The sequence below is a fragment of the Rousettus aegyptiacus genome, unplaced genomic scaffold (assembly GCF_014176215.1).
Source record: "Rousettus aegyptiacus isolate mRouAeg1 unplaced genomic scaffold, mRouAeg1.p scaffold_m13_p_4, whole genome shotgun sequence".
Lineage (NCBI taxonomy): Eukaryota > Metazoa > Chordata > Mammalia > Chiroptera > Pteropodidae > Rousettus > Rousettus aegyptiacus.
In genome coordinates this window covers 51,420,019-51,444,817 of record NW_023416307.1, presented here as the reverse complement: position 1 = coordinate 51,444,817, position 24,799 = coordinate 51,420,019, and the positions used below count along the sequence as shown (strand labels likewise).

The 24,799-nt window shown below is 40.8% G+C and overlaps 1 protein-coding gene across 2 annotated transcripts in view; it reads right to left on the bottom strand.

Moving 5' to 3' along the window:
* SLC12A8 (solute carrier family 12 member 8) overlaps nt 1-24,799 on the bottom strand; it is a 112,656-nt gene that overhangs the window by 7,276 nt on the left and 80,581 nt on the right. For both annotated transcript variants that reach the window (XM_016135196.2, XM_016135197.2), the window contains 5 exons: nt 24,293-24,380; nt 17,030-17,176; nt 11,229-11,850; nt 1,442-1,539; nt 768-885 (listed from right to left, as the gene is read on the bottom strand). In XM_016135196.2, the coding sequence (XP_015990682.2) occupies nt 768-885; nt 1,442-1,539; nt 11,229-11,850; nt 17,030-17,176; nt 24,293-24,380 (1,073 nt within the window). The remainder of the gene's footprint in view (nt 1-767; nt 886-1,441; nt 1,540-11,228; nt 11,851-17,029; nt 17,177-24,292; nt 24,381-24,799) is intronic.

Here is a 24,799-nt window from a genome sequence, read left to right as displayed (position 1 = left end):
GGCTCTCTTTACCCCTGGTGATATTCTTTTCACTTTATCTGATGTTATCATGTTATCATATTATATCATGTTATTATAATATATATATTTTCCACCCTTTTACCTTTAACTCACTTGTGTCTTTATATTTAAAGAGTGGTTACTTGTAGGCAGCATATAGTAGTATTATTTTTTAATTCAATCTGACAATGTCACTCTTTAGACCACTTAATTGGGAATATTTAGACCATTTATATTTTGTGTGATTATTGATATGGCTCGGTTTATATAAACCACCTTACTATATTTGTTTTTTTTGTTTGTTCCATATGTTCTTTTATTATTGTTTCCTCTTTTCCTGCTTTATTTTGATTTGAGCATTTTTAAATTCAAATCTCCTTTATTGTCTTATTAGCTATAACTCTTTGTGGTATTATTTTAGTGGTTGCTCTAGGGTTTGTAGTACACATTTTAAACTTATTACAGTTTACCTTTAAGAGATATTATTTTGCACATATAATAGTATATGTCCATTTCTTCCCTCCTGGCCCTTGTGCTAGCATTGTTGTTAATTTTACTTCTATATGTCTTATAAATCTCACGAGTTGTTATTTCTTTATTTGTTATAATTTATGTGTATATCATACTTTTATTCCTAGACTGTAAGCTACTTGAAAATGGGATTCATATCTGAGTCAGTGCTGGCATTTCCTAGGTTCTCAAAACATGTTTCTTCAAGGAATGCTAAAAAAGAAGGGAGGTGCTGGCAAAATGGCTCTGTGGCTTACCAAGATGAAGCCCTGGACTAGTCCGACCAATGTAAAAATACACGAGGGCAGCGACACCTAGGTTAACCAGGGTATAGACCCACTGGATCACAAACATGATGAGAAGGGACCCAACGGCCTGTGGAAACAGAGTAGGAAGGGTAAGTCACCTAATTGTTTATCATGTGGTAAGTAAGCCACAGGGCTAGGACCTTAAGAAACAATAGTCCTTCTCATTGACCTCTGATCACCAGAAAAGTCAGAATAATTGAAATTTATTCAATTCAAAAAACCTCACTTAAACAGATATTTGAGAAGACACTCTCCTGAAAATACCCTCTAATCAAAACTATTAATAAATAGATATTCTATCTTACCTCCTTGTTCTACTCCTCCCTGAAAGAAACAATTAGACTAAAATTATGTAATTTGGTATACCTACAAATTTAGTGACCTAGGGATTATCAGAGATGATTATTTATTTTACAGTAAACCACTGATCAAAATAACTGGTGCATTTAATGTAATGTTGCCATAGGTAGGCTTATCTAAATTCTAATAGAACAGGTAATTAAATCTCATTGCTCCTGGTTGACAATTCCTCTTTCCCCGCCTCTACCCCAACCCTAAGACCACACATGTCTCCACCAAAATTATGTCTCAAGGACAATTGAGATCAAAATAAAATTACTCACCCCCAACAGGGAGACCCAGGGATTGCACATGCGAGCATAGAAAGAAGCAGGTCTCCTCCGGATATCTTGTTCATGGAGTCTAGACTTTAGGAAGAAATCTAAAAAATAAATAAGTCAAATCCTTGGTTACCGATTTGTTACCAACTCCTCTTCTGTTTTTATGAGCAAATACCTATGAACTCCTCTTCTCCAATTTTGTGACCCAGCCTAAAAGACAATTCCACTTACATCAACCATCAACTCCTTTGTGGTTTCAGTCTACTCATTCTCTTACTCTCTGATGTAACAAATTAACAACCTCTCCTCTCAAAGGAGAGCTTTCATATCCTCTCATTACCAAGTTTACCAACCCACTTGCATCTAAACTACTCTTCCCAAAGTTGCCAATAATTTGATCTCTTCGAATTCAATGATAAACTACCAGTTCTCATCCCTTTTGGCCTTTCAGATAGTATCTGACACATGTGATCACTTCCAGCTTACAGAAACACTTTTTTCTCTTTGTTTCTAGGATGCCTCACTCTCCCAGTTTACTCTCTATCTCACCACCCAGTTTTTCTCAGTCTCTTTTGCTGGCTTACCTCCACTTTCCAATCCCAAAATATGGGAGTATCCCCACATTCATTCATTCCTCAGCACTCTATTTTCCCCCACCCCCATGTATACTCATTCCTAGGAGATCTCATCCAGCCCCATGGCTTTAAATATTATCCATGTACCGAGGATCTCAAGTTTACCCCATTCTTGACCTCTCCCTTAAACTGAGGTTTTGACTATCTAGTTGTCATCTCAGTATCTCTCTTTACATAACTAATAAGCACTTCAAAACTTAACATGGCTAAAGCAGAAAACTAGTCCCTCCCAGTTTTCTCTTCCTGAATAAATTATACCACTGTTCACTCAAGTATCTAAGATTCATCCTTGACTCCTCTCTTTCCCTCACACGTACATCTATTCCATCACTAAATCCTGTTGATTCTACCATCAAAAATATATTCAGAATATGACCACTCCTTACCAGCCTCATTGCTCTCATCCTAGTCCAAGCCACAGATTTACTGCAGCACTCCTATAGTAGAGCCATGGCTGGAGGCTCTCTTGCAGTTAGGCATGGCCATGTGACTAAGTTCTCACCAACAGAATGTGAACAGAATGTGAACAGAAGTGGTGAGTGCCACATCTGTACCAAAGTCCTTGACAGAGTAGGTGTGCCTCTTCTCTGTGCCTGAATTCTGAACATTGTAAGTCTATCTTGACTTTGCAAATGACAAGTTCCCAGGGGATGCTAAAGTCATAAAAATGTTGGGAGCCCGAGCCCCTGAATCAATGCATGAAGAAGAAGTTCCCATTGATTTGGAACGTCTTTCCTTGACTGCTAGTGCATGTAAGAAATACAGTTTCATTGTGTTTGAGCCACTACATATTTGGCTATTTCTTATAGCGGTTTACCCTACCTTAATTAATATACCTCCAAACAGGCTTCGGCTCTTTCTCTTACCTCTACATAATACATTCCTCACAAAGCCAGTGATTATTAAAGCCTAGATCTGATCATGTCCCAGCCCTAGCTAGAACCTTCAGCGGCCTTCTATCACAGTCACCACAGCCTGCAAGGCCCTACACAGCACTGACCTCTGCTTTCCTCACTGTTCCTCTCCTACCTCTCTCTCCTTGGTTCACTACTCTACAGTCACTGCTGGACTTCTGCTCTTCTTGGAATCTGCAACTTCAGGTTCCACTTATACCCGTATATATGCCATTTCCTCTGCCTGGAACTCTTTTCTCACATCTCTGCATGGCTCACTATATAATTCAGTTCTTCATTAAAATACCTTCTTCTCAGAGAGACCTTTTCTGACAAATCTATATGAAACAGTACTCTCTCCCCACCCTAGTCTCTCTCTATCCTGTCACCCTACTTCGTTGTTCATCATAGTACTTATCTCTTACTGACAGTATAGTGTGTATTTGTTAGCTTGTTTGTTATAATTTCCCCTACTCGACGACAGCAGAGATCTTCCATACCTATTCAGCATGTTCCCCCAGCGCCTAGAACAGTGCTTAGAATGTACTAAATGTTTTATGCATGTGGTTAAATGAGTGGACAAACCATTCTAGCCCCCAGGAAATTGTTCACCCTCTCAACATCTGTCTTCTTTCATCAAGTGCTGCCAACTATTATACTTATCTTTTATACTTCCATATCTTGAAGGCAAGGACTGTCTTTTATATCTCTAAATATCAAATCTAAACATTTAGAAGTTTGTGTGTGGGAAGTACTCAATAAATGTCTCCTTATTACTGTGGATTAAAATAAACTCTGTCAAGATTTATGATTGATTTTAATTGAAGGCTCATTACTTTTTTTTTTTTAAAGAAGGAATACCGTTATGATTCCATTAATTAAATTGTTTAATTTTTTACATGCTCAATGCATGATTCATCATTTCAATCAAATATAGTTGCACCCTTAACTATTAAGAAGGAACACTGTTGGTTAAAGATTTAGATTTTTTTGCCTCTCTGAGATTTGTCAAATGTTAAGCTCATCCTTTCACACTTGATCTTGATCTTGCACAACTTCAATTGCACTTTAAAGGAGCTGTGTAGTGAGTGTGTTTGTGTATTTTCTGAGGAACGTGGGATAAAGTAGTTAGGAAGAGATGTGTCCTTCAAGCAAGCACAAAGCAGTTTTATATGTCAGCAATGTGAGGGAGAATTCATGCAATGATGCTCCATGACTTCGAACAAGTAGGACAATATAGACAGACAATATGGTTTCAAAACCTTTCCAAATGACTAAAGGAATTTTTTTTTCTGTTGAGGATTTTACTGGAAGAAAAAAATTTTATAGATTATTGGTGAAAGAGGACAGTTTCTCACATTAGAAATTCTAAAGTAATGACCAAGGCAACTTTATTTTTCAAGTCTTAGTTGCAAAATGAACAAATGAATAAACAAAACCACATATCAGGCATGTTAAAAATATCAACTATAATAAACATAATTCATAATATTAAATTGTTCTTTAAAATATAATGGTATGTCTAACAAATTCTATATTCACAAACCCATGCAGATATAATCACTTTAAGCATGAAAGATGAAAACAATTGTGTCAATTTTAAAAATCATGGACTTAACAAATTTTATAGAAATTACTTAAAATAAATATTAAACCATCTCTGCAAATGCATTCCATCTTTATCAAAATAAATAAACGCACAGTTTTAGTTGTCATGTACACACTGAGAATGTGCATTGATAGTCCACAAAGGATCATGTTTCAACTTTCTGTGGTCTTTTATCATGCTGATAATGCAATTCTTTTAACTGCTTTCCAAATGCTGTACATTTCTAACTTGATTGTACAGTTCTCCCAAATAGATTTACTAAGTCAAGGCACTTTTATATTTCTTATTACATCTTGAAAGATCATTATCCAGAAAGAATGAGCCAGAGGGACTTTTAGCTATGGCATGTGAAAAGGTCAGTGAATCCTTTCCACAAGAAATAAGTGTACAGCTAGACAAAATAATCAAAACCAATCACTCAGGGCTCCAGAAATTTACCAAATGGGAACAACAAATTAAGAAGTGTTTCTTTTCAAAAACTGTTGAAGCTGAGGATAAAAACAGTAAGAGTCTATGGCCTTCTTGCCTCAGCTGCTCTCATCCCCACCTTAGCTCTTACCAGCATGGAGCTGGTCACACCCCAGAAGTTTTGCTGCCAGAGGGGGCAAATTTGTTGGTTATCCCTTTATAGGCTAAATGTAATGTGCGCAGTAGAAAATTGAATGGGGACAATCTTCAGCTTTGCTAGTCTAAGGTTGTAGACCCACCTAGGGGGAGCAGTGGGTCAGCCAGAAATTTAATGGGAAGATCCTTGAAATGAGAGAGCCATAGAAGAACTACAGCTCCCCGAATTTCCCTGGCTGACTAGAAAACTATGCCCCTGCCTAGGGAGACCCAAGAGAGACTGAGGAGACTGGAGAACTAGCTGCAACTTTGACTGTTTTTCCCAGCCCACACACAGATTCACTTGAAGGGGGTGGAAGCCTTAAGAGTTATGAAGCCAGGCTAAAAATTAAAAATAAGAATAAAAACTGAGTAAAGACATCAAGAGCTGCAAACCACAGGAGAAACTGATTCCACAGCTCAAATATAGCAATTTACTAAAACAAACTAACAAAAACTCAGAAACATACATCAGAATTAGGAGTTGCCACAATATGTTATCTAAATTGTCCAGTTTTCAACCAAAAATACAAGATATCCAAAGAAACAGGAATTTGTGACTCATGCTTGGGGAAAAAACAATCAAAAGAAACTGACTTAGAGTGGGCCAACATGTTGGGTTTAGCAGACGAAGACTTTAAAGCAGCCAGTATAATAAATATGCTCAAAGAATTAAATAAAACACAATGTGAGTGACTTAAGTAGAATATGACGATGACTTTCAAAATAAGAAATATCAATAGAGGCAAACTATAAAAAAGAACCAGATGAAAATTCTAGAGTTAAAATGCACAATAACATAAATGAAAAATTTATTAGATGGGTTCAATAACAGATTTGAGATGGCAGAAGAATCAATGAACCTAAGGATAGAGCAATAGAAATTATTCAGACTGAAGAACAGAGAGGAATAGGTGGAAGAAAAAGAAACTGAGCCTCAGAGACCTGGAGACAATGTCAAGTGTACCAATTAGTATGTAATATGGGTCCCATAAGGACAGGAAAGAGCAGAAAAAAATATTTGAAAAAATAATGGCTAAAACCTCCTGAATTTGATGAAAATCTTTTATCAACAGATCCAGAAGGAATGAATTCATTGAAGTTTCTTCCAGCAATATGTACGTATACCTGATTACCAAAGACATACTACTCTTTATTTAAATTTTTGACAGCTTAATAGATATGCAATGATATCTTAAAGGTGGTTTAATTTGTGTTCATTTAATTAATACCATGGCCTAGTTCATAAAACATACTGACAGCAAGCAGTATACACTTTGTGTAGTGGTTAAGAACACTGGTTCTAAAGTGAGACAGACTTGAGTTTAAATTTTAGTTGATTCATATCTTGAGCAAGTGTTGAACTCTAAGCCTCTGTAAAAAGATGTGTAATGCTGAGCTTAGATGAGCTAATCTGCATAAGTGCTTCTCTCATTATCAAGGGACATAATGTGTGTTAAGGAACATGCACAATAAATGCAGGATATTTTTAGCTACTAACAATATTTAACATTTAATAATAAAAGTTAGTTTATTGAGTGGATGGTGAATGAGTCTGAGCATTGATTTTTTAAAATGAAAACTGCATATTCATCTCTTCTGACTTCTCTTTAATAGAATCAGGATTTTGACCTTCATGTTTTTAAAAATAATATGCTTTGGAAGGTATGCTTTTATCAGTTGTGTTTGTCAGAATAATTGTTTCCTTCTGTGACACTGTGTTGTGTAAATGGTTTTATTCCTATTTAATCAGATCCTTTTTATCTCTGAGGATGTCTTTAATAGTCAGAAATATCTCTCTTGCACAGCTGTTATAAATAAGGAATTCGTGGCTATATAAGGCATAAAATATAGCCCCAAGTTAATTTTTTGGATCCATTTGCTCTCAACAATATTTATTCAATAGTGATTTGATTCTTATTTTTTTTTATGGCATATGGTGTGTCACAGAATAGGTTCTTATAACAGTTTAACACTTTCTATTCTACTTTACTGATCAATGTTTCAATAATTGTAGCTAATAGGTGTTTAAATGTTCATCATTTTAACTAGCCTTTATTGAATGTTTGTTTTGTGCCATGTGCTGTGTGAGAATAATACTGTGATGGATTCAAGGTGGAAAGACAGAATTTGTGATTAAAGGAAGCTCATAGTCTGGGGGAAAGGAATAAAACTAATATTTCTTTTCCTTAAGACAGATGAATAGGCCTGAAGACAAATGTATAAACATATGTAATCCAAATGTATAAAACAATGTGATATTTATCTATACTACTTATATGAATCAAATGTTGTGCTTGCACAGCAAGGAAATCAGGAAATTCTTCTCAGAGGCGGTGAAAATGGGTCTGAATAGTCAGACAGAGTTTAACTCAAAAGTTGGAGTTTTCCAGATGGAAAAGGGGGGAGGTGCAGCAATTAGAGAGGGCAGAACAGCATATGCAAATACAGGAAGGAATAAAGAACATGGTGTGTTTCATCTGGGTGCAGCTGCAACATACAGGGTATGTACTGTCATGAGAAAAGTGGCCTGGAAGGTAGGTCAGGACAGGCTTGTAAAGAACCTTGCAGACCACACCAAGGATCTTGAACTTTAGAGAGGTGGCATTAGATTTCAGTGAAGGTTTCCAAGTAAGAGACACATGATGAGAATTATATTTTAGAAAGATTATTCAGTAGATAATGAGAAAGAGAAAAAGGATGTGGGAAAATCTGGAGGCAGGAGACGAGTTTGGAGATTTAACAACAGTCTGGATGCTAGATGATGAGGGGCTACACCAAGATGAAGGCAACAAGGGAGTGGTCAATAGCTATGACATGTCTAAGATTAGGCAAGTGGGTGGTGACAACTTCATTAATTAACCATGACAAACTGACCAGATGTCTCTCCTGAAAAGGCACTGAGAAGACATCAAAGGAATTAAATAGGTATAAACCCACACGAGCCAGGAGAATGAAAGAGGAAAGATAAAAATAAGTCTTGGAGGATGGAAAGGTGACAGAGTAGTAGTAACAGACTGAGCAGAGCAGAGGAAGATGAACTATAGGGCCTACGGAGAGGGTGCTGGCAAGCAGCAGCCCAGTGTATCCCGTACACTCCAGCAAAGTTCAAGACCAGGAAGTACTATGTCCCTAGGAAGTGCCAGAGTACTGGGGGTTGGTTGCAAAACTGCATATGAAACAGTTGGACACCCAGATGCTTTCTTCTGCCCATGCAGCTAGGTAACGATTCCTCCTCTTCCGAGCCCCTCCCCAAGGGGGACGTTTCTCTAAAGAAGTCAAACCAGAGAGTGCCCAGGCTTGGGGCACGAGGCACAGCAAAGAGTTGGGGAACAAAGCAGGAAACTGAGAAATTTAATGAAAGTCCATATCCAAAATGGTGGGATGCCTCCATTATCTTACCCTGCTCCTTCAATGCAAGAGCCATCTGGGTGACCCCCATGCAAGAGATTAAAGGACTCTTCTGTGGACAAACTGAAGAGCCCCAGAGGAAACCCTCTAAATAGTCACTTTTGGGGGGGGTCTCTGTGAAGAAGCTAGCTTACACCCTAATAATTCTGCAGTGAGGTACCCCAATGAACAAGCTCTGCCCAGTTTGTAGGCCGTATAAAAAGTTTTTTAGAACTTCACTTCTGAGTGTGAAAAGAAATCAAAAGAGGGAGAGAGGGACCAAGCCAAAGAGAAGAGTATCTAGAGAACACAGGACAGTAAAAGGAGCAGAAAACTTCAAAAGGAGAACAAGTAATATTACCAGAAAGATAAGATAAGCCATTGCACCCATAAAACAAGAATGAGATGATGTTCAAATAAAAAACCTTTTTTTAAAAAGGACAAGGACGAATCAGGTTATAATCAAGAGCTCTTGGAAATTAAAAACAGGGTAATTGTGGCAGAGAGTGATTGTTGCTACCCAATCTCCTTAGGGGGGGAAAAAACCTACATGATTTTATGTGAAGCAGCAATATGGCCAGCTAAAAAGATATCCCCCCATGAAAATAGCTGGAAAGGTTAGAGAATCAAGTTCAGGGCTATGTAGCCAAAATGATTTGTCAAGTAGTTTAGTGGGGACAGCTCTGTGCAGGCACCATGGTCTACACACTGCAGCCTGCCTACTGACCCTGAAAGCCCTGGACACGGAACCAGGGATTTAGTCATTCTGCAACCACCATCATGCCTCTAGAGAGTTCTTCAATGTCCCTATTTCTTTGGGTTTCCAGTTCCCACTTCCAAGTATAAGGAGGGTTTATCTGATTAACAGAACCTTGATCTTGCGCCCGAACTCTGGCTGTAGTAGAGGCTAGAAATTTTTGTTTCAAGTGTGAAAGGCTTGGTTTGCCTCCTCCCGGGACTCATAACATTGGAAATTCTGTAAATATAGGGAGGTCACTCAATGCTGGGTAGGAAAAAAAGAAAAACAGGCAAAAGTCTACTATAATATTGTACCCAAGAAATCTTTTTCCTAGATCCAACACAAAAGTGTGATAAAGAGAGGAATTCCAAGACAACAGCCTTGTAGTGGGCCTGAACAACAGTCTAGAGTGGAATGGGATGAGAACCACAGATATAATAGATTTCTGAAGATCTTGAGCATTTGGAAAGTAACATTGAGAGATGTTTGACATATCTGCAGGAAAATTTAGAGAGGAAAAAAATGATGGCAAAAACCAAGCAAGTAAAAAACCGAGGCAATTATTAACTCCAGGAAATAGAAAAGGCTGGACAAAAAAAAAAAAAAAAATGTAATCATAGTATAATAGAGGGCTCAGAGTTAAGCAATGTTCACTTAATCATGATAATAAGAATATCAGCTATTAAGTTAATCAATAACTGTGATATAATTATACTGGGGACACTGAAGGAGAAGTCAAAGTGGCATAAATGAGTTCAATCTTCATTTACCATAATAGGAAGTCACAAGAAATCTGACAATGATACATCAAGAAGTAGCAATACAACTGTATTATTTAGTAACAGTAAGGGTAAGAGAAGAAGCAACATTTCGGTTGAAAGCAGGGTTTCCTAGGGGTGGGACTAGAGGGTAGAGGAGGATAAAAAGGACGGTATAGAAGAGTAGGAACTACTATTCTTGATTATGTGACTTTTAATTCTACTTGGCTTATTAAACTGTGCACTTATTGTTTTGATAAAAATAAAACGATTTTAAAAATTTTTAAATGCTCCTACCTTTAAAAACTTCCCACCAATTTGGAGGTAAAGAAGGAAAAGCAGGAATCTGGGGGAATGGAAAGCATTTATTTTCAGACATCTCCCATGTTCCTCTGTTTTCTCCTCTTTTCCCTCTTGTCCGTATAGAACCCAAAGGGCAGGGTAATGTAGAGGAAAGTACTGGGCTTCCCATACAGGCAGCCCTGTCAGCTGTGCCAAGTATCAGCTCTGAAATTTTTCTCTGTGATTTCATTGGGCCTCAGGGTCTTCATTGGTAAACAGGAAAATTCTAATCCTATTATATTACATGAAATAATATATGTAAAGTACTTAAAACATAGAAGACTCTCAAAAATTATGAGTTCTCTCTCAGAATTTCTTAGCCCCTGTAAGACTCTTATTGAGAGTCTCTCTGTGTGTGTCTGTGTTTATAGATTTGAGAAAGCAAAGAAAAGCTTTTACCTACCTTCTCTCCAACCACTCATGCCTGGTTTTAAAGATTTATCTTCCACAAACAAAATAGAGTGAGTTCTTGCCAGGCAGTTTGTCACACACATTGTTTACATTTTTTGGCATTATACCTCTGCTGATTTTTAAGTAAAATGAAATTAATGATCAATTATTAGCCATGGCTCCCGCATACAGGAGTAGACAGAAATTTCTGTTTAAAATCAACTATCTACAACAGTGTAGAATTACAAATTCAACTGATATCTGGATATACATTTTAAAATAAATGTCAAACAAAAAATGAACGAGAATTTTAAAACCAGCTATAAAGTCAACTGACTAAGGACTTGAAAGAGGGTTTGGATAACTGGATAGGTGAGGCAACCAGTATTCACCCCAATTAAGAGGCCCCAGCATGATTTCAAAGTACTTACCTTCTTTACTTGACCTGGGCTGGTTACTTAGCTCAGGGACAGGTTGTTCTCCACATGCTCCCCCAGGCCAGGCCCCTTCACTCCTGATAAACTGCTTATTCCAGGAGGATTCCTGCAATCTGTCAGGCCCTTCACTAGGGAAGGGAGCAGGGGACTTGACGTCCAAGAGGAAGCTATCGTGCAGGGTTTGCTTAGTGGCCTTCTTGCATTTCTCCTGACTCTCTGGGACCCCATCACTCTCTCCTTGCCTGGGCTGGCTATTCTCAAGCTTCCCAGTCAGCCGGAGGAGTTGATCCATGTCTTTGGTGAATTCTAGCAGAGTGCCCTCAGAGGGGCTTCGGGCAGTGCCCTCAGAGCCATAGCTAGGAGCCTTCTCCAAGAGAAGGTGCTCTGAGCAGTGGACAGCTTCCCTGCCCTCTCTGTGCACTGACTCAGACAGCTGGGGGTGGTCACAGGGACCCATGGTCAGGGAGAAGTAAGAGTAATCCACCGTGATGTATGTCAGCATGAAGTTGATGGTGACGATGGAGGCCAGAACGTTCACCTGACCCACAAGGACAAAGGCCATGGTCACCAAGGTGGTCAGGCAGATGGCAGCTACAGGTGTTTTATTTGGCCCTTTCTGCGGAAACAAAAATAACATGCAGGACTATGAAATTTCAGCTCATAATGGCTCAGCCACTTCTGCCATGTCTTCGCGTGTTAGTAACCGTTTGTCTACACATTTGGGATAATAATATCCAATTCATGGAATTATTGTGGGATTAGAGCTAATGCATATAAAATGCTTGACAGGGCACTGACACATATAGGCTCCTAACACACCATGGCTATTAGTTGTATTAATAACGATTAATACGGGCATAACACTAGAACTTTGACTTCCCGAGTGTTTCTCCTTTCGTCTTTCATTGAGTTTTAACCAAAAAGGTGCAAAGTTGGTTCCTCCCAGGCTGTAGTGGTGAAAATGAACTTAAGGGGAGTGGCAGACTCCGAAAGACAGTAGAATCATTAGTGGCTGAGGTGGGGGAATTCTCATACTAGAGACACACATGTGCATGTCCTCACACACACATACTTACACACATCTGTTATTAATAGGGGTGGGTATGGTGACCTTCAGGAGGACAGAAGTGGAAAATATGTGCTGATCCCATAGACTCTGTTACTGCGCGGAAGTATTGACAGAGCCCTTGGGCCAAAATCAATGGTCACTTTTCAGTCCTTGCCTTCCTTAACCCAAGAACTATATTTGACCCAGCTAATCAGTCCCTGGTCTTTGAAAGACTTTCTTCGTCTAGCTTCTCTTGATTCACCTCCCCTCTTTGCTGACTGTTTCTTTTGCCTCTGAAATCTACATTTAAAGCATCCCTGGCATCCTCAGACCCCTACTCTTCTCTATCTATACTTTATCCCCATCTAGGCTTACCTATGGCTTTAAAAAACCAGCTTTATGCTCTCAACTTCTAAATTTGAATCTCCAGCCTGAAAGATTCCCCTGAAATGCAGACTTAAATATTCAACTGTCTACTCAACATTTCTAGTTGATATCTAATAGGTTCTCAAAACTGATATGTCCAAAATCAAATTGATGATCTCCCAATCTCCTATCCCTCAAATTTACCCCTTCGGCAGTCTTTTTCATCTTGGAAAATGGCAATCCATCCGTCCACTTGCTCAGTCAAGCAAAATTCTTGATGCTTTTCCTCATTTTCTCATTCTCTATCAGCAAATATGGTAAGAATTTACCCTCAGGATATACACAGGATCTAACTACTGCTCCCATCTCTTTTACTGCCAGCACTCCGGAATGCGAGGGGCGGGCACACAAGCCATTACAAGATCTGACCTGTACACCTCCCACATGTGCTCCTCCAGGTGCGCTCCCCCTGTTGAGGGTTAGAACAGAGAGCAACCTTAGAGGTCACAGGATGAAGATGGCAAAATCACCATCGGCCTGAGTCTCAGAGCCACTATTCATCTGAGATACCTTCCCTAGAACTTAAAATTCTAAATAAAGAAAAATAAAGGAGTAAAAATACATTTTATTTTTTTTTTGAGACTTACATTTTTGGCACAGCTACTCTGTTTAGCATACTCTAACAATAAAACTATTAAGAATAAAGTAAATCATCAGAAACTAACAAGAACTTAAAAGAAGGATCTTAGGTATACTGAAGGAAGGGCTAGTGATCAGACCAGGACTTTGATAAGGGTGGGTTGTAAAGTGACAAAACAGTCAAACATGAACTTCTATTCCCTCCAAGACATCATAAGGGAATGAAAACGCAAGTCACAGAATGGGAAAAGATATTTGCAAAACATACACTTGACAAAAGGTAATCCAAAATATACAAAAAGTTCCTACAAAATAATTAGAAGACGACTCACTAAAAAAAAAAAATGAGCAAGATAATACGCATTAAACATATTAAAGATGTCCATCCTCATTAAGTAATCAGAGAAATGCAAATTAAAACCATCATGAGATACCATTAAACACACATCGTATTGGCAAAAAAAAATAAGTCTGATAATATTAAGTATTGGCAAGAAAATACAAAAACGGAAACATTTATCCACTGCTAAAAGGAATGTAAGTTAGTACAAACACTTTGGGAAAAAGATTTTGGTGTTATATAGTAAGTGAAGCTATACATACCTTACAATTTAGCAATTGCATATAGTCTGGAAGAATTCTATATGTGCACCAGTCTAATAGTACAAAAATGTTTGTTGCCCTGGCTGTAATAGTCCCAAATTGGAACAGCCACAGTGTTTATCAAAAAAAAAAAAAAAATGGATAAACTGTAGCAAATGAGGAAATGATATATATGGATGATAATAAACTGCTGCTGTGAGCAAAAAGGTGAATGTATTTCATAAACATAATGTTGAATGAAAGAAGCGCACCACAAAGTTAAACTGTTTTGTTTAGAGATGCATAGGGAGTAAACCAGGAGCTGGAAAGCTACAACCCGTGGGCCAATTCTGCCCACCATCTGTTTATGTATGCCCAAGAGCAGAAATAGTTTTATATTTTTAAACAGCAGGGGGAAAAAATCAAAAGAAGAGTAATATTTTGTGACACAGGAAAACTACATGAAATTCAAATTTCAGTGTCCATAAATAAAGTTTTATTGGAACACAGCCACACTTATCCCATTAGGTACTGCCTACGGCTAATTTTGAGTTACAGTGACAGGGTTGAGTCACTGTGACAAAGAAAATAGAGCCTGCATATTTACTATTTGGCCCTTTTCAGAAAAAGTTTGCTAACTCCTGAGTAAAATCACAAAGAAAGTAAGGAATATTATCACAGAAGTCAGGACAGTAGCTTCCGCAGTGAGAGGGACAGGACTCTGACTCGAGAGAGCATATGAAGAGCAGCATCTGGGGACTGGCAGTGTTCTTGGGTGGAAGTTACAAGGATGTTCACTTCATAGTCATTTTATAAACTGTTCATATTGGTTTATGTCCTTTTTTTGTATGTTGAATACATACACAAATTTTTTAAAGCTTCTCTTCCCCATTAAAAAAGTGCAAATAAAATTTAATCATACATAAAGAAGCTTTGAAAAGTTTTCAAAGCTAAAAAGCAAGTGACAAACTAGAGAAAATATCTGTAATACATATCACAAAGATTTAATCACTCTAACAAAGAAGGAGCTGCTAGCAATCGAGAAGAAGAAAACCAGTAATCACAGAAAAATATACAAATGACTCAGAGGAAAAGATGTTCAGCTTTATTCATAATGGAGTAATATGAATCACAAGTATCCTAAGATGCCATTTCTCCCAACACAATGGGCAAAAATTCACATTTGACAAAGCTATGGACAGGCTCACGGTTGCCACTGTGGTGCCTGGGGCAAGAGTGTGCAGATGACAGTCCACACACCCTATGTCTAAATATTTACAAATTATAAACCAAACTAACAAACTGTTAAATGTGTTCTATCCTCCTTCCTGAGCAAAAGCACCTTCGGGACAATGGGGGAGGTTGGTTTTGAATTCTCACACTCTGCAGAGTTCCAAACTGAAGGACGGCCAGGCACAGCCTCCAGCCCACAGCCCACCCCGCTTCCTTTCCCAGACCGTACAGTGAGGGACCTCACACCCACTTGTGGACTCCTGGCCCTAGAGGAGATAGGCCCAGGGTTAGAGACCCGGGTGTGGGCTGGGGTATATCTGGGCAAGGAATTCCAAGGTGCAGCATCCCTAGGCCATGGTCTAGAAGATGGGCTCGGAATCCCAGTAGGCATGTTCCCTTGGCCTCATGTACTTCTTACCCCAAGGACCAGAGTGGAGTCCAATAAAGCAGGGTCTTTTGGCCTGAGTCTAAGAGTGGTGCTAGCTGTGGGATAACAAGAACTCTCGTGCATTGCTGGTAGAACTATAAAATGATACAAATCCCATGGAAGGTGTTTTGGCAACGCCTGTTAAAAGTAAAAATGCATTTACCATTTGAGTCAGCAAACCCACTCATGAAAATGTACCCTATAGATATATCCGCATATATACAAAATTACACATGCGCGCATGCGCGCACACACACACACACAGATTAGTCTTTGAAGTTCTGTTTATTAGAAGCAACGCAAGTGTCAGTCCATAAGGAACTGGTTAAATTATGCATATCCACGTGATGAAAAGAGAATGAGAAAGTTCTCTCTATTTCCATATGAAAAGATAGATTTCCAAGCTATACTAAGTGAAGAAAAGCAAGGTATAGAATAATGTACATAGAATATCATCTTTGAATAAAAATAGAGAGAAAGATTCATAAAAACTAATACAATCAGCTATGAATGGGGCATAGATATTGGTGGGGAAAGAGACTCATGATAGAATCAGAACTTACTCAAAGGCCAGAACCTGCTTCTGTCCCTTTCCACTCCTGTGGCACCTACCTATACCCCATCTAATCATAAGCCCTTTAGATTTGAACCCTGTGCATATGTTACCTAATTAAAATAACTGAAATTAAAATAAAATAAAGACACATGCCACATGGAAGATACAGAGATGGTAATCATTGCTCCTATCCAGCCTACGTTGACTGATGGATAAGAAGTGGAGGAGGATAAAGGGAGGAATGGAGGACGACTTGCAACTATATGGCCCTAACCACGAGGGAAGCTGGAGATGGGAAGGGGTTTGGGGAGGGACTCTGTGGTGTTACAACAAGATAGAAAAGAACTACAGCTTGCAAACTACATTACTGGGAAGTGGGGTCCTCTCTGTTTATTTCTCTCTCATCATCCCTTCGGTTTTAGGAATGTCTCATTTGATTGTTCTATGGCTCAACTAAGCTATACTGTATTGATTAGGGTTTGGGCCATGATTAACAGGGAGCCCAGAGGCAAGAGGTGTGGGAAGTCATTATAAAGCAACCCCAAAAGAAAAGTGAACTTGAGTTAGAGCCACAAGGACCAGTACCTCTCCTCACCAAGAGATGCTAAACTTGGAGTACCCTGAATCTATTGTTATTAAAGGATGCGGCACTCCCTTTCCCTGCTACGTGGATCCAAGATGCTGTGACAGTTAGCTAAACCGGTGCTTCGGGTCCTGGGAGACTGTGAAATTGACAGATGCTTTGTCCAACTAGCCCCGGCTCAAGGCAGCCAGAAGATAGGAGTGAGAAAAATGACCTCTGCATTCTTGTTTCTCCCTGCTCTGGAGAACTTGACTAGTGGTTCTAATCAGAAAGACTTAAGCAATTTATTGGCCAACAATCAGGTTCACAACAAAATGTACATTTCTCAAAAAAAAAAAAAAAAAAAAAAAGGGTTACTCACCCCTTGCCCCAGACAGGCCATTGCAGGTATCACTTTCTCCTGGGCAATGCACTGCAAAATCCGGGGGGCTGCATAGAGGCCTCCCATACAGGAGGCCAGGGACGAGATGTATAAGCCCAAAAGGAATAGGAAGCCCACCAGCGACACCTGTGTGAAGAAGCAGTTTCATTACTCAAAGGCCAGAACCTGCTTCTGTCCCTTTCCGCTCCTGTGGCACCTACCTATACCCCATCTAATCATAAGTCCTTTAGATTTGACTTCTTGGACCTATTTCCAGTGTCGGCCCCATCCCACTTCATTTGCACGACTACCATTTCAGCGTGGCCCACCATCACATCTTATATGGGTTACACAAAGGTTCTCAAATCGAGTGAGCATCAGACTCATCTGGAGGGCTTGTTAAAACAAAGATTTCTGAGTTCCACATCAGAGTTTCTGATTCAGAAGTCTAGGTTAGGGCCCAAGAATCTGGATTTCCAACCAGTTCTCAGGTGATGCTGATGCTGATGGTCTGGAGACTGGGAGAACCACTGGTCAACAACAGTGCTTACTGACCTCCTGCCTCTAAGCTCTGCCCACGGTGAATCATCTTCCAAGCCTCTGACAGAGGGACTGCTCTCAACTCGACTCTGATCATAATGTCCCTAATGCAAAAATATCAACAGCTCCCCACTGCCCTGACGTATGAGGCCCTTCCTAACCCTATATCCTGCACACACAGAGTTTTCGTCAGCCTCATTTTTCTGCCTGCTGGAACCCTCTGTTATGTCTGTCTGTTAAACTTACAATTGTGCTTCAAGACTCAGCACAAACCTCCCCTCGTCCATGAGATCATCCTCAATCTTCCATAACAGTGGTTGCTCATTGGGTCCTGCAGCACCTCAGTGTGAGGTTGGGGCACCTAGAGAACTGTCTCTTCTATTGGCTTCATTTCCACAGGGCTCCTGTCTTGTGTATCCTAGGATACTCGGTGCCAACAAAGAAATATAATGCTGAATGAATGAATGAATGAATGAGATCCATGACTTATATGGCCCACAAGGCACCAACAAATAGAATAAGAGAGGGCACAGTTGTTCTGCTTGGTGTTAACTTACAACAGATGGGTGCTGCTGGCTCTGCAGCTGTGTCACGGGCTGTCCATCATGAACCCACCCCGTGCCTGAGCTGGTCCTCATCTGTACTCACAGGGAAGTCTCTGTGCTATCTTGATTATTTGAGGTGCCTTTCTCCATTCTACTTTACTTTAGTTACAGTTGCCAGAACTATGTATTCCAAGTGCTCATTTGTCCAATTATTAAAATGGGGTAGATTTAATTTTCAGTTTTGTGATCTACCCTTTCTCTACGAAGACTCTCTTAACCCTTTTTTTTGTTTGTTTTTCATTTCTTTGCTTATGATGCACCACGTCAGTGGGATCAAGCTACACAGAACACCAGCCCCTGGCTAGACCCCTTTTCTGGTTAATAAATTATCACCAGAAACTAGCATCAGCCAGGATCTTGATTAGAAATATTCATTTTAAGAATATATTTGTAGGACACTGGAGGTTCACAGAATCATCAGAAGAAGGTTGAAAGATCAGGAAAGGATAAGACCAAGCCTAGAGTCACGCCATACTCTTGAAAGGGAATGGTTTGACCAGGATGCTACCAGCGTCTTGCTGTTTTGTGGAAGAATTCTCACCATCCCTTTACATTTGTCTCATTCATTACATTTGGAGCATCCAATGGGCTTAACCTAGGTCGCATGACCTGCCAGGGCCACAAGGGACAGGCAGAGAGAGTCTGGTCATTTTGGGTTTCAGTAATATTAAATGGAGCTCACTCCTTTCAAGACCACACATAGGTAGAATAACTCCCTAAGAGTAGGGAGGCCAGAGGTTTGATGGACTTGACCAAGGTCCACTACAGAGCCTACCTTGTCCTTAATTCGATGTGGATGAGCTACCTCTCGCTAAATGCATTACCTTATCTTACGCCCAGTCAATCCCTTGTTTCCTCAATGTCACAGGTTTCTTGTGTTTGTCCTTTCCCTCGCATTTTACCTACCACTTTATTACTAGAAGAGACTAATGTCACCTATGTGTCCCATCACTTTGTATGTTCCGATGGCATTTTGTTATTTTCTACCCTGATATAGATGAGTATAACCCTGTGCTATAGTTAATTATGCTTATGGCTTATCTTGCCAGTGCACCATACACTCCTTAGGAGCAGATCTGTGTCTCATGCACCTTGCCCCCCCCCCACGCCCCCATGCCCCCGCCCCCCACTGCACCTAACAGAGTCTGGCAAACAGGGCCCAGCGAGTGCCAGCTGGACTCATAAAGCTTCATGACGTCACTGTGGTTCATGCCCTGGATGTCTTACGAAATTGCCAAACTGGTCCTATTATTAATCCTCAATCCATTCTGAGATGGAATCATTCATCTATCTTTGTTTCTGCCTTTGCTTTCAAACATAGCCTATGCTGACTGGTTTTAAAAATACATAGACCGTGTGATGAAATTTTATCAAAAGCTTTTCGCAAATCGAATTCAGTAGTTTTCCACTCTGGCTATACTTAAGAATCACCCCAGAGATTCTGCTTTAATTAGCATAGAGTGGGGCACAGACATCATTGGCTTTTAAAAGCACTCCAGGTGATTCTAATGTACAGCCAGGAGAACCACTCGTCATAGTAAATTGTGCGTACTGCATTCTCCCCTCAGAGAATTCTCTACATCAGTCAGGCATGGTATCTCCTTGCAGAAATTTCACTGCTTCTTTTCCCAAAGGGTGTGTGTGCGTGTGTGTGTGTGTGTGTGTGTGTGTGTGTGTGTGTTTAAATATTTTTTTCATTTAAAGCATGTCCAATTACTCAGAATGGGAATGAGACCGACTTTCTAGTGTGGTGCCCTTCTGGGACTGGGACTGACCTCAGGAACTCAGTGTGTCTCTGGCACCAAGAGGCCAAGATACGATGACGTCCAGCTGTGGCCAGACTTCCCACGAACACTCCCTGGGATTCCTGAAGAACCCTTGGGCTGAGGTCAGAAAGGGGATTGCCCAGGTATAGTGACAGGTTTATGTCCAGTTTGTCAATTGAGTTTACAATTGCATTCATATACCAATCTTTTATATAAAACTATTATTCAGTCAATTTTCTGAAAAATAAATGGAATGCTGGCCTTCCTGTCTGGATAAATTATAAAAATTCCATCCTGTAGCTTTCCCACCTGAATCCTGTCTGTTCCTTTCTATCTGTCATCCTTCCATCCATGTAGAGAGCATTTACTGAGGACAGGTTATGTGCCCAGCACAGTGCAGGGCACAGGGCAAGACTATAAGCATGACAGTAGACTGCACAGCCTTGCTTCCCGCAGAATTTAATCATTTTCTCTATTCGAATGGGACTATAAACTTGCAAACTGTGCCAGTGGAGGTGGAAGTGAGACTTTATTTGAGCAGATGTTCTCTTAAAAGAAAAAAAAAAAGCCTTTCTGTCATACTCTTGTTCAAGCCATCACAAAAAGCTCTCGTTTCAAAATATTATCTGGGCTGTGAGCTACCCTAATTTCTTTTTATAGGAACTACTGAAGAAAATCATTAATTACATCTCTCTACTCTTGGTATTTTGTCCGAGCTCCCATCTGAGCTTCCCTCATTAAGAGATCCTACCAATCCATGGACTGCCCCCTTCTCTTGAGGGATTAAATTTAAAGTCATCTGTGAAGGGCTCATTCTGCTCCATCTAATTCTTGCGCCCCCTTTACATTACTGAGGAGTCCATCCTGAGCCCTGACCATCTTAAATTTACTAATATGATAATGTATCAATAGTCCTAGTTGTCTCTCATGTCATATTTCCACAAACCTGAGTTTTTCTAGCACTGTCCTCGCTGCACAAACTGACCAACATCTCAACTTTCAGTCACGTTTTCTCTCACTTAAGAGCCGTTTTCTAAAAAGAGATAAAGTCACCTTCCTTCCTGAGAGGCAGCACTGTGCTCCTGATGGAGGATAGAGGATGGTCAGGCTGGGCTGGGTTGGGGATGCTGAGCAGCTGACTGGGCTCACTCATTGACCACAAGCTGTTCTCCACCCCACCTTCCCATGTAGTTTGTGAACATGTGAAACCATGACTGTCACAGTCAAAAATGATTAAGAGTTTCTCTGTGGGACACCCCATTTTTAACAAAGATGTTTGGGGGTACTTTTCCTACTTACTCTATTCTTACATTGCTGGTTAGCAAGCCTCAGACTCCTAAATGTGTAAAAAAACATTTTTTCATGAACTGTATACAAGCTTATTCTGAAACAATAATTTAATCTACTTAATTTTACCCCTACTCATACCTGCTCTGTATATAACTCCTTTTTGTATAAGTGAATAATATTGGGATTGACGTTTTTAGTTCCTATTTAGTTAAATATGGTACACATGTGGAGGGGGGGAGTGCCTTTCCTAAAATGTGTCCTACCTGTAAAGGGTATTCCCATAAAGAATGTGCAGAGAGTCAAAATTTAATAAGCACCTACTATGTATTCAGTATTGTGCTTTATACAGATTACCTTAGAGCCACCACAACCTACTCAAGATGTTTTAGAAAATGTAGCATTACTGAGACTGACACCTGACAGCCAGGAAAAAGTTCCTGTGAGGTAGGGACATAAAGCAAAAGAGAAAATTCTTAGAGAAACTGTGGGCTGGGAAGCCCAATAATTAGAAATACATCAGGGAAGCTGCAGAAAACCCAGAAAAAAAAAAACAAACAGGTAAACTGACCAGCTGGAGGTCAATGGAAAGGAACCCAGTGCAGCCACTGAAGGTAATCGTTCTGGCAGGGTCGAGAGCTAGAGAGAGAGGGAAAAAGGGGGGGGGGGGGAGAGAGAGAGAGAGTACAAGGAGGAGCTTCGTGAGAACCAGCACCAAGGGGAGTATGCTGGAGGCTGGACCAGGTCTGTGCCCAAAAGTGAGACCCTCTGGGCACACAGACCAGACCCAAGAGGACTTGCTTCCTCAGGGCTCAGGAAAGTTCAGAGATGGGTGGGCCCAGAACTGAGGCAATAGCTAAGATGTGAAGCCAAGATGAATAGTTTGTTTAAACCGCCTCGGGGTGGTAGGTTGTGTCAAGTGACCACATAAGACTGTGCATTTGTACCTTCCAACCTCTATCCATTGCTCTCTTCCATTCTCCAGGTACTGTTAGTAAAACTGTTTGGCCCAACTTCGAGGACCTGCTATTGCAGCCAAGTCAGTCACAGGGAAGGACACCAGAGAGCAGGAAAGGAGAAAAGCCACGGTTCAAGGCTTTAGAGGGGGGAAATCTTCATGGTCCCCATTTTGAGGGGATTATGGGGGGCAGCACACTAGTGCATTGCCCTGGTTGGTCACTTCCTGAGCCAGCCCTATTTGCTACTGAGAACCAAGAACAATATCTTTTCTTTCTTTATAGGCTTTACAACTCCCAATCAAGGAAACAGTCTCTCATCTTTTCCAAAAACAAAGTCTTTATCTCTCATCCTGGTGTGTGCATAATGACATGCCCACATACTATTGCCAGGCATTGTTTATCACATACCCCCAACTACCTAAGTACTTGCCTACCTGTTTCATCGTCTGGGACAGGTAGCATTCCCAATAAGCTTCCCCCATGGATATATCTACTATTAGTGGTGGAATTTCCACCCACAAAGGCTCCCCTATGCTATCCATAAAGATGTTTTTATTCTCTTGCTGTCCTGGCTTCCCTTGGCGATAGGCTGCCTGCCCTCCCACATACCCATTCTTAGCTTCCCTGCAAAGCAAGGGAAGGAGGGGAGAGAGGAGCCTCAGCCCAGAGGATAAAGTGCCTCGTTCCATCCAGATCAGAGTCTCTGATGATTGAAAGACCTCTGTGTGAGAATCCACTAGAAAGGAACCAGCCTTAGGAGGAAGCAGCTAGCTAGCCACTGGCGAGCGGCAGGCAGCATCAGGCAGCAGCAGCAAAGAGTCTGCCGCTCTGTGAGGCCTTTAATTCCTCTAATGCAGTCAAGCTTTTCATTCCACAATTAGAGAAAAGGCCCCTGGGAGATGAATCAAGATGAAAGCCTGTACTTAGGCATAAATGAGGACCATACATTCCTTCCCTAACAGCAAATCTTGCAAATCTTGCTCGCTAGGGTCTAAGATCTTGGGCCCTGGAAGGTAGGTGTCAGTGGTCTCACTACCTGAACTGCTCCCCTTTTCGAAACCTGCCTTCACAGTGAGGTCAAGACCCCTGACAGCAAATATCACCTTTACATCAGCATCCACATGCCTTAAAAAGAAAGCTGTGCTGATATACAAACCAAGCCCAAATGTAACTCTAAAAAGTAAGTTAGAGTTTCCTGCCCCAGGCTGCCCCAACCACGAAGATGAGCAAGGCTGCTTTGCAAAGCTTCACATCAAAAGTAAAGGGTACTTCTTCCCCAAATATGGGCAGTGATACTTAGGAGTTAACTGAGTCAGAAAGCCTCCCTAGTCTGTTATATTTCTCTTATAAATGACGGAATTTCAGTGTCCACTTCTCCTCCAGAAACTTAAGGGAAGGTAGAAGTTTGGGGAGATTTCCAGAAGAGTGTCTGAAAATCTTATTCTCCTGGGTTCCAAAGATACAAAATGAAGTGTCCTTGACCATCACATGACCTCCTGCCTGCTAAGGGGTGGTTATGGAGTACCAGGAATTTGCTTTTCCTGTCAGGGCAGGTTTCTACAGCTCTAGACACAACGATGTCACAGCCAAATCCATGAGGCCCACCTCGTGTGGAGAGCCCAAAGGGTCTGGGTCCTCAGAGAGCAAGAGAGCCTCCTGTCCTGCCTCGTCCAGGTTCTCAGCCTGGCACTGGGCTTCCTCCGTCTCCCTCCACTTGCCACCCATTAGTCTCCTCCTTCTTACCTGTTTCTGTGAGCAGCACATTCTGCTCATCATGGAAGGTGAAGCTATTGGCAAAAATAAGGGGCTGGTTGAGCTGCGGATTTTAGGTGAACAGATTCTGTTTTTTCCCTGATATTTTTTATCCACTATTTAGTCACCTAGTGCATGAGCTTGCATGTATTATTACCTTTTTCTAGGGATTTATAGGAAGAACCTGTACCTCTTCTGTGTTTTTACCCCGCCCCCCCCCCCCCCATCCTTCCATCCTGGGCCTAAGACTAAACAGATTCCCAGGGACTGCCAGAGACAGGCAGCCATTTGTTTATGGGAACAAATAAATGATTCAGCACATGAATTCCTTTGGTCAATGCAGGATTCACCCACCTTTTCGGCTATCAGGAAGTCATAGCGAAGGGCCTCACGGGTGCAGATGGTGCCAAGCAGGAAGACAAAGACGATGTACAGAAACCACCTACGAAATACCCAAGAGCAGAGCAGAGCTGGTCCCACACTCAGCCGACTCCACTCCAACCCTCCCCACTCCTCCTTCTGGTTCCCATGGGCACCCGTCTCAAAGGGAAGAGAAAGGTAGGTTCTGAAGGCTTTCTAGTTCATCTGGGAGTACACTCTCAGTACTATTTCTCCTTAGCATATATTTTATTAAAAAGAAAGTTTCATTGTTTTGTCTCTTTTATAGAGTAACACACACACATACACAAAGGGTCATGGAGGTAGGGGAGGGGAAGGACCAGTTGGCCTCTAGGTTGCCAGAATTCAGGCCAAGGTTGACCAGCAGCCCCCACCCCTTTATTTCACAGGAAGAACAAGTGGATGATCGTTCAGGCCTCTAAGTCCTGCTGTTCCTTGGCTCCCAGATGATAGAGAGCCAAG